The following is a 12,892-nucleotide window of genomic DNA, read 5'->3' as shown; positions in this document are numbered from 1 at the left end:
AGTGCATTTCATCAAGCAGCATTATTTTTGAAATACCTTTCTACATAATTTCTAAAGAACCTAACTGAACAAATTCGAATTTGATTCATTTAAATCACTCATGGACTGCTGCGAAGAGAAGGTTCTGGAGTTGATATTAGTTGCAGAATAAACATTCACAGTTCATCCCACAGTGAAATACAAGTTTGATGAAATAAACTCAAAAAAGTATTCTGAGGTAGCTGAGATGCGAAAAAAAATTTCAGAAGAATCCAAGAGAAAAAAAATTTCAATAATTTTGAATAATGAAGTAAGTCCAAGTATACCTATAAGCTTTCTTGTACAAAATGAAACGAAAAAATACCTTCATCATTCAATATATCGTCGAATTTCACGACCATTTTCCATCTACAAATTTCTCAACCCTTCGAATAGTCGAATACGAAAAATTCACACCAAAAATGGTACAAATTCCAAAGCACATGCCGTTTATTGCGTCGTAATGACGGTAATCCAACTGGAGACCATCAGGCAGAAAAAAATATACGTAACCTCTCGATAACCTTAATTAATTCGTAGAAGCAGAAGCGTCGTCGCCTTCATCGCAATATTCGATCCTTTCAACGTCGTCGAACGTTATGAATTTTCATCCGAAAACCCTTATATTTCCCATTTTAATAAGCTTACGCACTATGTTCGCGTCAAATTTCGTAGATATCCCTTCGGGCAACCAATCAGTCCACAGCACGTAGTAATTTAACGATATCGAATAGAGATAGGTTAATCGTACGAGAGCCTGTTAAAGATATATTCGTAAATTATTAAAAATCTCGATCTCAGCTTGATTCTCGGAGCTATGAACAAGCATCGAGTTGCGAGTTGACCAAGAAACAAAATTGCAGTCGTAAATTGACTTTTATTAAACGAATCGACTATTCTTACCAGCTAATAAATTATAAAACACGTGATACGAGTATTTGTATTTTTCTGTAATTTTTTATCGACGTCGGTCGGCTTCGATCTCATAGATGAGAAAGCGTTCAATCTTGATACATGTACGATGATTATGTAATCTAAAATGTCGACTACGAGTGCGACAGCGACAGGTTATACACACTGTACCTCTACCTATTACCGTAGGATGGCGAAGTTGGACGTAATAATAATTTTCTCGACCTTGTCCCAAGACTGTCTCACTCTTTCACGTGCAAACTAACAACTGGTTAAAGTTGTTGTATCTTCGCCATGGTACTATTTCACATACGTAATACGTACAAATGAATAACGACGTCAAATTACCACCATTTATAATATGCACGATACAAAGTCAATTCGACTATACCCAGTTTACGACAACGACAACGACAACGACGACCACGATAACGAGAAATGGGAATTGTGAAATAACATTTCAAGAAAGAAAAAAAAAACTTCCTTCGTTTCCGCGTATTATTATCAAAACGACTTAATGCCAGTTCCGCGCGGTTTTTTTTTCAAAAAACCACGCCTTTGTGGTTGTATACATTCGATTTATTTTGAATAAATTAACGCCGAATGGGGAATGACGATGCTAGTTAATTTATCAACACTTTGGAAGCAGCGACGTCGAGGGTGTGGGTATCAATTTTTTTTCTTTCTATTTGGCTTAGAATTTTACATTGTACTCGCAGTCACAGTGGCAGTCTTTTATTCCGCTATTCGGTTTGAGGAAATAAATATAAAATAATGGGGGCGATTTGAATGTCTAAGGATGTCGATTTAAATATTTAATACGCAAAAATACTCGAAATTTTTTAGCGGTTGAAAATATTCGATCATTACATGACAGTATCTACTCTTTTTTTTTGGCTGTAAAGACCAAGATTTAATAATAATCTTTTTTCAAGGTTGGTTACCTACTGTTAGCTTTGTTTTGATATGTGTTTCGGAATGCTGATTTTATTTTTAATGGATTTTTTTCTGGGTCATTTTTCGTGCTTTAAAAACGTTTCGAAAATACCAAAATTTGGTTATTTTGATACAATACTCAAGGACGAGTTTACAGGTTAAAGGGTACAATGTAAAAATAAATTTTGAAAAGATAAGAGAGCAGAAAACAGATTACACCGACTTGTCATTTCAGAAGCATCATCACCAAAGCCAAAATTTATTTTAAAAATGGTCAACTATTACAAATATTTAAAAAAATCAATTGTTTGCAAAATACGTAAGTTAACTAATGTTTGAAAAAGTTGAGAAGAAATTTCGATTAGATAACCACTATCTACCTAAGTATTTTTTTTAATTCTTGAAACCAAAAAAAAAAAAAAACAAAACGAGAAATTTTGATGATTTTTCATTTAAGAAAAATTTATTCACGACAAAAAAAAAACAGAAAACGTGAGCTCGTTAAAAAAAATTTTAGATGAAGATATCTACACAGAAAAAATGAAAAAATCAGTAGGGCATATAAAGCACTATGGATGCTGGGAATTTTTAGACATGATTCAATTTTCAAAGCATTGTCTAAAAAAAAACTTTCAAAAATCGAAATCACTAATCAAAAAAGTACAATTTCAAGGCACAAATTTTCTCTGAAAAAAAAATCAAAACATTTTATAAGACTACTAAAATATGTAGGGTATAGAAAATTGTATTTTTTCCCCCCATCTTATTTCAATAAATCAAATCAGAACTGCATAAAAGAAGGAAAACTCAAAATTTCCGTTTTTATTTGAGATATTTATATTTGAATTAATGTAAAATAAGAATAATGAATCGGCTGATATGATTAAAATTTTGCAAAAGTGTTTTCTTCAGAATTTTATTTATAAGTTTCAATTTTCAAAAAGTAAGTAGACCCAGAAAACACATGTTTGGTTACTGAATTTATTGCCCCAAAGTGCTTGAAAATGTGAAATTATGTCTGGAAAATGGATCACGAATTTCAACAGCAGACTATCCATGGGCCTTCCAACTTCAGAAAAATTAGAAAAAAGCAGATTACAATAAAGCTGTGTAGGTTTTCAACTTTTTTTTTCCTTTTTTTGAAAATCAAGGGAAGAGGATGTTTTAAAAATTGCATGCGAATTTCAAAACAATATGGTAAAAATCATACACCATCCCCCTTCCCCATCTATCACTATTCAATATTTTATTTTTTGGTCAGTACATAAATACTTAGACTAATTAAAAAATTAAAAAAAAATAAGACGTAAAAAATTTTATTTCAATTTTTTTTTGAAAAAAGTAGTTTGAAATTATTTTTGAGAATGAAATTGTTGTTAATATGGTGATACTTCAAGTATTATTATTGTTTACTTACTTAAACTGATTTTTTTTTATGATGCTAGTGACTTCATTTTTTTTTTCTTTAAACGTAAATTGTCTCTTAAAAGAAGTTTTACAGTCTAGAGTGAAAAAAAAACTTCTTGATCATTCGTAAATTGAGTTGATGCATTCACACAAACGTCGAGTCATCGATTAATTTTGCCCTCTTTAATTTTTCAATTTCATTTTCAACAGAAAAAGAAGTAGGTACAAATCTTTACAATAAGTATTGATAAATGCATTACATTTTATCTACTTGTAATTTAACTTTTCTTATCTGAAAAAAAAAGAATGGGGATAAAAAATGAAAGAATCAGCTTGGTAGTTTCTCCCACTTCCCACTCTGAAAAAATGATATAAATTTTTAATACAAAATATAGAACTTTTAGAAAATAGGAAATCATCGAACAAGTGGCCAAATCCAATTATACTTGTGAGAAATAGCAGCTTTGATTTTTTTTTCATAAGAATTTTCAATCATAATAGAAAAATGTTTCCCCCTATTTAGTGATGGCGGGAGGGGGAGGAATTGCAGAACAAACTCATATTTCTAGATCGAAATGACAAATCGATGTATAATTTTTCGTATTCTGTAACGTCCTATTCTGCTGACCGACATAGTGTTCTTCGTTGGCTCGATGGGATATTTGATTAATCGAGCAATGATTGATTTGGATTTTCCCATTAGCCAGGTATGTCGAAGAACAAAACGAAAATCAATCATAAGAATCGAACAATTTATCGAGCTTCAAACCAGAGTAAGTTAGCAACATTATGACGATACAAATTGATTCGATGTATTGATAACCACACCATCGCGACTGCAAGTTTCCAAAATCGGACAGATTAACGAGAAAGGAAATAAGAAGTACATGGGTAGGTAGAGAGGGATCATACTTACACTCGTAGTTCGATGGAATATCACTTATTTAACTCTAATATCTACAACCTACCTCTGGTATACTTACATTTAACTGATGGACGATTTTATTATAAGCGTTATGCCATCGATTTCTCGCTCTCATACGTCTCATTTCGGCGGTATTTTCTTCTTTCTGCAGGGATGATTTTCTCGGTTCGGGTGGTACGATTTCTAGCTTATCCATGACAAAGTTATCGTTTTCGTTTTCCTCCTCGATGAGCGAATTATCATTTGGTAACGAGTTGGTCTCACCGATCGAAGACTTGTGCTGAGGATAGGACGAATGATACGAGTCGACGGTGTGGTCAGCCATGGACGAGTCGTTGAATTGATCTATTTCGGAGGTAGGCGACGTTTTACCGTCTTCGTGGTAGCTTTCGAGTGAATTTTCCTTGTCGTAAGTTTCATGCGTATCGTTATCCTTTTCTTGACTAAGGTAATTCATCGAACGAGGCGATAAGCTCGATGAATTTACAGGCGATACTAACGTCACATCGTCGTCTTCGTTGTACTCTTCTTCGAGTATACTATCGATAGGGTTATTGTAGAAAGACGGTTTAGTGAACCCGTTGAGCATAGCGGAGGTGACGGGTTCGGGTTCTTGGGTAGCTAAAGGCTGGGCTGCTGTTTCGTAGGTTTCGTAATCGTCTTCGGGGATCTCGTTGTAAGTCCATTCGAAATGCTCGCTGAAGCTGTTTGATTGTCTGATCAATGGCGACGTTTTGGTTCTCGTTTGAAACATATCTTTACGATTCGTTTCGTACGGTTCGGTGGCGGTATTTTCTTCTTTTTCGAACGGAGACGAGATTAATTTCTTTACGTAACTTCGCGCCGATGATCGTCTACTATTTAGTTGATTGTTGTTTATATCGTCGTCGTTTCTGTCTACAATCTCGTTCGTTCTATCGTCGACTTTACCGCTAGGAGGAGCCACGTAATCGTCTTCGTAATCGTAATAATCGTTGGAATAGGTCCCTTCGTCGTTAACGTAGTCGCCGTATTCTTCGGCGTCGTCTTCGTTACTACAAAAGTCATCTGCGGCGTTAATTCTAGTAAAATTATTATCGCTAGTTTCGTTGGTTCTTCTATACCTATGTATCGAATTAGTTTTACAATAAGTCTTTTCGTTACGTTGTGCAGTCATTGAATTATCAGAATATTGATAAATGGAGGCCGAATCGTCGCTATGCTGATCTCGATAGTCGAACGACGTGCTCTTACTGGCCGACAAACAAGGCGACAGCGTCGGCGAGTCGATATATATGGAAGGCACTCGCGGCATATACGTATCGCCGTTTTTATCTTTATATTGGTCGTAATGATAATTATTTTTGTGGTAATTCTGCAACGTCGTCGACGACGACGACGACGGTGGCAGCGCCGGTTGTTGCTTCTTCACGCTAGGCGTCGTCGGCGAATCGTACGAAGGTATACTGGGCAGCATGCGTTTACTCGTCGGAGGAGATTGAACGTAACCGTAGCTGTTTTCGTAGTACCCGCCATCGTCCGCTTCGTCGTCCACTTCGTCGTCTACCTCGTCTTCTTCTAGCTCGTCGTCTTCGTAGCTGCCATCGTGATTGTACATCTGCAAAATGTCAAACACAAATTTTATTCGTATGACGTAAAACTTCCTTATAGAATGAATTAAAACTCGCTATTTTTAGATATTAAAATAAGAAATAGGTAGGTATAGGTAATAAGGTCAAAGATAGAAAAAAAAATGTTTATAAAATTCACGACGACGCGACGTGACGGCAGCAAACAACTTCAGAAACGGATTTAGAATTTAATGCAAAATACGGAAAAACATAAAAAATCTGTTTTTGATTTTACAAGGAATTCGAGCATCGAGCCATACTTTTGAAGTTCTAAAATTTTTTAAGAAAGGACTGTGTAATTTATTTGAGAGATGAGAAGGAAAGAAAGATTTGATGAGTAGTATGATGTTACAAAAATGCTGAGAAAAAACGTAAACAAAAAACACGATAAAAAAAATCGTCGCACAATTTCCAAAATTTTCAAAATAATGGAAAAAATGGCAGAAAATGTGTCAATAAATCTTTCATTTGTTCAATAGAAAAATTCAAACCCATTTTTAAAATTTCCTCGCATTTCATTTTACTTTCCTAGAAAATTTTAAAGATTGGAAAAAAGCATCTAGGTTTCCATCGCGTTTGTGACTTTGAAAATTATAGTGAAAAGTGTGAAGAGGAGGTAAGATGATGAAAAGAATAGGTCAATTATAGGTCGGTAAAAGAAAAGAGACTTCTTATTATTTGAATGTTATGGCATTTTACCTGAAACATGAACATGTTTGAGAAAAATTTATGAGAATCGAAGTTGTAAAAAATAAAATTTTCCATCCCTAAGCTTTCATCAAATTTTTGATACCATCAACTGCAGATGAAATATCAGCTGAAACATTGAAATTGAGACATTTTTTTACGCATTGTTTTTTGAGTCCAAAATTCCAAGCATTCAAAAAATCCTGCAACATGAAAAATTACCAACATCATGATAAATAAAATTTCAGGAGCCCAAATTGATTTCTCAGTTTTTGGCGAGTTTTTGAAAGTCCTAAATTTAATTAAGTACTTTCATTGATTCATTTTTTTTTTTTTTTAATATCTTTACTTACTATAAAAATGATTTTAATCCTGAATGTAATATCAACTCCCCCAGCCGAATTTCTCCATTTCCGGGCTATTTGGAGCCTCCAGTGCGATTTTTGATTCTTCCAGAATTTTTAATTTCTCCCTAGAATTTTTGAATTTCCCCAAAACGCTTGGAAATAATTTGGGCAGCTAAAAATTGAGTAGTAGTCTTTTCTACGTTCGTTTAACAAACTTAATATGAGCGAATTTCCAGGTATACATCTCGTTAATTCAAAAAATCAAAAATTTTATATTCGTAGGAAAATTGTTGAAAATTTGTCCATGTGATTGTTTCTTGTCTAAAACCAAGCTTCCGCATCCAAATTTCACAATTTAGAGTAGTTCTGGAATCTTCAGAACGATTTTCGATTTCTCTGGAATTTTTGAATTTCTCCGCAAGTAGCGGACACTCATTCAGGTAGCTAAAAATCTGATATGTGGCTTAATCTCGACCTGTTTAACGAGTTTACTTACATTTGGATCGATTTCCAGGCAGACGTCCAGATAAGGAGAAAAAATGAAAAAAAATTTTCAAAAAACCGGAAATTAGCTAAAACGACGAAAATTTGTCAAACCTCAAAAGGATCGAGTTTGATGCACAAAACTAGATTTTTAGCAGCCCAAAATTCCCAAATTGATTTCAATGCCTTCTGGAGAAATTTAAAATCGTGCTGGAGGCTCCAGAACGGCAGCAAATAGAGAAATTCGCTTCATTAAATTATGAAAAATTTACTTTTCGGGTTGAAAACTTCATGAAAAAAATGAAAATGAAAACGGAGTTGTGAAAACCAAATGTTTCTTGGGGTTTCGTTCTACGTTTCGTTTCTTCTTCTTTTTTTTTTTGTTTTTTTTTTCATTTTTTAGTCTTCAGATTTTGTTTTTGTTTTTGTTTTTTTTCTTTTCTGTTTTTTTTTCAATTTTGTTATTTCGTTTTGAGTTTTTCATTTTTGATTTTCAATTTCCTTTCTGTAAGTTACTTTTCAACTATCATTCTTAAATTTTGATTTTACGTTGAAAGAGATATCTAAATCTTCGAAGATCGAAGAAAATAATTGAAAATAAAAAATTATCTACCACCGAAAAGATGTACTTAGTCAAAGAAATGCAGAAGGAATTTCAGAATTTCACATTCTCATTCTTATAAAAAAAAATTTTAAAAACTACATAGGAACGTTTCCAATTTTTTTTGTTTTAGTTTTCGTTTTTTTTTCTTCAAATTTTGTGTCACATCCCTGAGTGAAAGGGTATTGAGGAGAAAAGAGGGAAGACGGGAGGGGGAGTGGTCAGAGAAAACGGGTTGAAAAAATAAGTCCACATTCGGGCTCAGCATCGCCGAGTTAAAAACGATTGATCTTCTTTCATATTTGAAATTTTTTAGAATTTCAATTATTAAAAAAGTGGATTATTTCCTTAAGGGTGAGAAATCCTACTATGAAAAGTATTTTTTTGAATGGAGAGTAAAATAGTATATTACAACACAGTAGACGAAAGTGAATGATTTCTTGTCGAGTGCGAAGATTGGCGGAACGAGCCGAAGGCGAGTGGAGCCAACGCACGAAACAAGAATTCATTCACTTTTGACTACTATCTTGTAAGATATTTTTCATTATAAATGCTACGAAAAAATATAGCATATTTACTCCTGTTTACCCACCGCGAAAATTTTTTAGGGATGGAAAAGAAACTCTTTTCCATCACACTGTGACGGAAAAGAATTTATATTGACTATATGTTCTAAATTCTTTTCCGTCACAGTGTGATGGAAAAGAATTCTTTTCCATCACACTGTGACGGAAAAAAATTCACATTGACTAATATATTGTAAATTCTTTTCCATCGTAGCATGTATAATGAAAAAATATTTTCATTGTGGGTTGTGGGTAATTTTTTCTAATTTTCATTGGTTTTCAACCTTCAATTATTCGAACTGGTGAAAAATTGAGTTTTCATCGAAGAAGCTCAATGTCGAGCTTTTCAAAAAATTTAAAATTCCTACATTCCCTTTGAAAGTCTGCAAACAGATTTATATACTTACTAGAAGTTTAACCAACTTATGTTACGAAAAATGACGTTTCAAATTTTGTATCTTAGAGTGTAGGGTCACAAAAAATAGCAAATGTAGAAATTGCCAGATTCACTCCCCTCCCCCCAAGAAGCGTTGAACGAACATTATAGTGATTTATACCTAGTTCTGAATTTAAAAATTATGGTTCATCGTAAGATATGAGTTTGCATTTTTCAAAAATTCGTAAAAAAAATCCGAAAACAAATTTAGTGCTGAAAATCTGAATATTGTTTTACACTCATTCTATCCAAAAATTCAATTTTTCGGTCAACGAGCAACCTCCCACAGAGTTGGAGTGATTCCCATATTATGACTATCTCACCTACCTACCTATATTTAGTACATCACAAAATTAATTTAAATTAAACCCCAATAATTCATACGACGAACCTGCCATAATGACTTATCACCTCTAACACACCTTCATAATCTAGGATTAAAATTATCGAGGAAAAAAATAAAATAAATTCACTTTTAAAAAATACACCGAAAGAAAACTCTCACATTGGTTGGACCCGTGGAAAAAACTATAATCAAAAACCAGATGTCTGCAAAAGAATTTGTCGAGTTATGTCACCATGTTCGAAGGTAATCGAAAACCACTTCGCGGAATAATTTTCCAATTAAATTTCTTTCTTTAGAATCAGAAAAAAAAGACCAAAAAGCAAAAACACAGCTTTAAATAGCACGTCTACCGCAGCGCTATCGAATTTCTTTCCATCTGGTGGAAAATTGAAAGACCTTCGAGAGTATCCATTATAAACAAAACGTCGATAGTACCTAAGTTATTCGGTAATTATTAATGAAAACGACAAATTTTCCGCCAATTGGGTAATTTGAGTAGGTGATACCGTACACCTATCTATATCTTTAGGAAAGATACACATCAAGTAAAGCACAACGTCAAGTTTAGAGTAAAACGCGTGCAAATGACGGATTTAGAAAGTGAATACAATGACACTGAAATACTTATGCGGGCTAACGGTGTAGTTGACAAAAAAAAATCGTACCACTATACCTACTAAAAAAAAAACTCGTCTAGTCGTTTTGATAATGAAACACGATCGTTCGGCTTTTTGGTACGTAAATACAACGAGGAAATGTTGTTGGGCTTTTCAAGGTCCGTGTAAATGTACCATCTGATTGATAAAATGTAAATTTCTAACACGTTAGGTATAATTATCCGCGATTAATTTACGTAGTCGTCGACGATGTCGATGAGTTGGTTTTTAAACACGTTGACGACGGTTCCGACGACGAGCGACGATATACTTTTAATCAGATCACAAACAAATCGCCGGCTTATTATAAGGGTCAGGAAGAGCGGCAGTGAGCAGGGATCGAAAACCTTGTACTCACTTTGGTATCATTTTCAGTTCCTTTAATATGAGAAGACTGGTGATGATACGTAAAACTATATTCCCCATCGGACGGTCCGTAATCATGATGGCTATTTTGGTAAACCTCGTCGTCAGCTTGTTCTTCGGCGTATTCGTCGCTAACCCATTGCTCGTCCGCATCATCGATTTGGTTCTCGTAGCTGAAAATCATATAACCACGTCGATTAATATACACGTTAGCCTATTATAATCCCCTTACGGTTAAAATTATTATCTATTCATATCGCATCGTTGAAAATTTTTTCGTAAATATCGATTAAAATTTTCTCCTTTCCACGCCCTACACAGTTTCGACGAAGAAGATCAACATTTTATCAACGTCGTAATTAACTCGACACCTGTGTAATTTAACGGCGCGAGCGGCGAGCGAATAAAATCCAACGGATCGTGTAAATTTATTATTGGCAAAATCGCCTACAGGACCCGCGTGTAGCTCTTTATTCAGACGTTACCAACCGGCAAATTGGTAATATGGAAAAATTCACTGTTGCGAGGGCGACGGCGGCGGTGGAGTGGAGATTGTGGTCGTTCGCATTTCAAATGGCATTGACGCAGCCAATCGTAAATAATAAAATAGGAGATAAACAACTACTAAGCAAGGGTTCATCACTCCTACATAAATCAACAATTTATCGGCTCACGTACTTGGATCGTTTACCGTACGAATTCGACGCTTTGTAGCTTTCTGATTGCTCGTAATCTCCGTAGTATTGTTCGTTTCGATCCTCGTGACTGTACTGCTCTTTTTCCAAACTTTTTTCCGAAGCTAAAGAACAAGTAAAAAATGACCATTTTATAAAAATCAACCAACATACAAAATATATAAAAGATATAAACACAACACAGACAAAGGCAAAGTATTCCAAGAATGCTCATTTCAAGTTTTTTTTTTTTTTTGCCAATTTCCAAGCCACACAGATTGCGAACGAATTTTCACGTGAAAATTCTCTAGGTATCCTTAAGGTACAATACGATATAACCTCGACCTTGACTCGACTTACCCAATTGTACTTATTTAATATCAAAAGTCTCCAGAGTCCTGGGATCGAGTTTTACTTTTAAATGAATTTCTAAGGTACAGCTTTATAGGTACCTATTATTTGGATGGAAATTATTTCGAAATTAAGTCAGTATGCCTGTACTATTGTAATATAGGTACTTATGCTTAAATTAAAATTTGTTCGTTTGATTGACTTTCAAACAACTTTTGAAATTGAATTTTAAACCGCCCATTTGGTTATCGTTATTATATAAACAATAAATAACTCGAATATTATTTCATTAGGTAAACGATACGATACGACGAGTATTTTGAAAGCAAGACGGCTTTCATTCGATATTTCGATGATAGTTTATTATCATTAAAGGCTTATAAAGGTCCCGCTGAAAGTTTTAAATAAACACTCTTACATCATCGTTTAAAAGCAAAAACCAAAGCCAAGATTTCGTGGCGAGAATACGGCTGAACGTACTTATAAGTAAAATAGATGGATGTCTTTCAATTTCGAACTAATTTTATTTGAGATAAAAAGAAGAGCTATACATAGGGGGATGGGAGAATTTTTCTTTATTCGTTCAGTTATTTCAATCCAAGGTGGAAAACGAAAACGTAACGTGTTTAATACCTAATCTCCAAATCAAAACGCAGAAAACTGGCAACATTTTATCGAAAATTTCTACAGGTATCAAACACGACATTCTCCCATTTCTCGCAGTAATTTTTCAAAACCATAAATTGTAATTAGTTCATCAACGCGTTCCTGCAGCTTTCCCAACACCGAACCAAAAAATTTTTCATTTTGAATAATTTATTTGTAGAAAAAAATGAGTTATTGATGAAGTTTCAATGAAAAATGTAGAACATTGGATTAGAAGCCACAGGACGTTCCAGAATTATTTTGTAAATTTCCAGAATCGCTTTGTGAAAAACATCCTGGAAAACGACTTGAGCAACAATTTTGGTTTCCACTTTCAAATTTCAACTTCAAAATATCGTACAATCAGAAATATCGATTTTTTTTCAAATGTACCTTATCTTAGGATTGAAAATCGAAAAACCGATTTTAAAAAAGTCGCCTTTTGAGGAAACAACTCGATTTTAGCAGAACAAAAACAGAAAAGAAACGATAATTTTAAAACTGATGGACGAAATGAATAGGTTTTTGACGTTCGATTAATCGACTTTCGACCATGATCGATCATGAGATCTAAAAATCAAAAAAGGATTTGATTTCTGAAATTCGATTATTCGATTTTCGATCAAGGTCGATTTTAGATCCAGAAGTCTATTTTTAAGGTTAAAATAACTTTTTCATTCCAAACATGTTCGATCATCTGACATCAAAAATCACCAATGAATCGATTTTTGGAATTCAGTTGATCGATTTAAAATTCAAAAGTCCATTTTTAAGGCAGAAATATCAATTTTTCATCTCCAATACAGCTGATCATAAGGGTTTGAAAATAGAAAAATCTCGATTTTTAGAAATTCGATAATTCGATTTTAGATCAAGGTCGATTTTAGATCAAGAAGTTTCATTTTTAAGGTTGAAATAAATTTTTC

At 33.8% G+C, this 12,892-nt stretch overlaps 1 protein-coding gene across 2 annotated transcripts in view; it reads right to left on the bottom strand.

Moving 5' to 3' along the window:
- Positions 1-12,892, bottom strand: part of unc-13 — a 110,030-nt gene that overhangs the window by 62,777 nt on the left and 34,361 nt on the right. For both annotated transcript variants that reach the window (XM_065364265.1, XM_065364266.1), the window contains exons 9-11: positions 10,975-11,095; positions 10,289-10,469; positions 4,257-5,795 (exon numbers count right to left, since the gene is read on the bottom strand). In XM_065364265.1, the coding sequence (XP_065220337.1) occupies positions 4,257-5,795; positions 10,289-10,469; positions 10,975-11,095 (1,841 nt within the window). The remainder of the gene's footprint in view (positions 1-4,256; positions 5,796-10,288; positions 10,470-10,974; positions 11,096-12,892) is intronic.

This window comes from Planococcus citri, chromosome 4, assembly GCF_950023065.1.
Source record: "Planococcus citri chromosome 4, ihPlaCitr1.1, whole genome shotgun sequence".
NCBI classification, from domain to species: domain Eukaryota; kingdom Metazoa; phylum Arthropoda; class Insecta; order Hemiptera; family Pseudococcidae; genus Planococcus; species Planococcus citri.
This window is presented reverse-complemented; position numbering and strand designations above follow the sequence as displayed.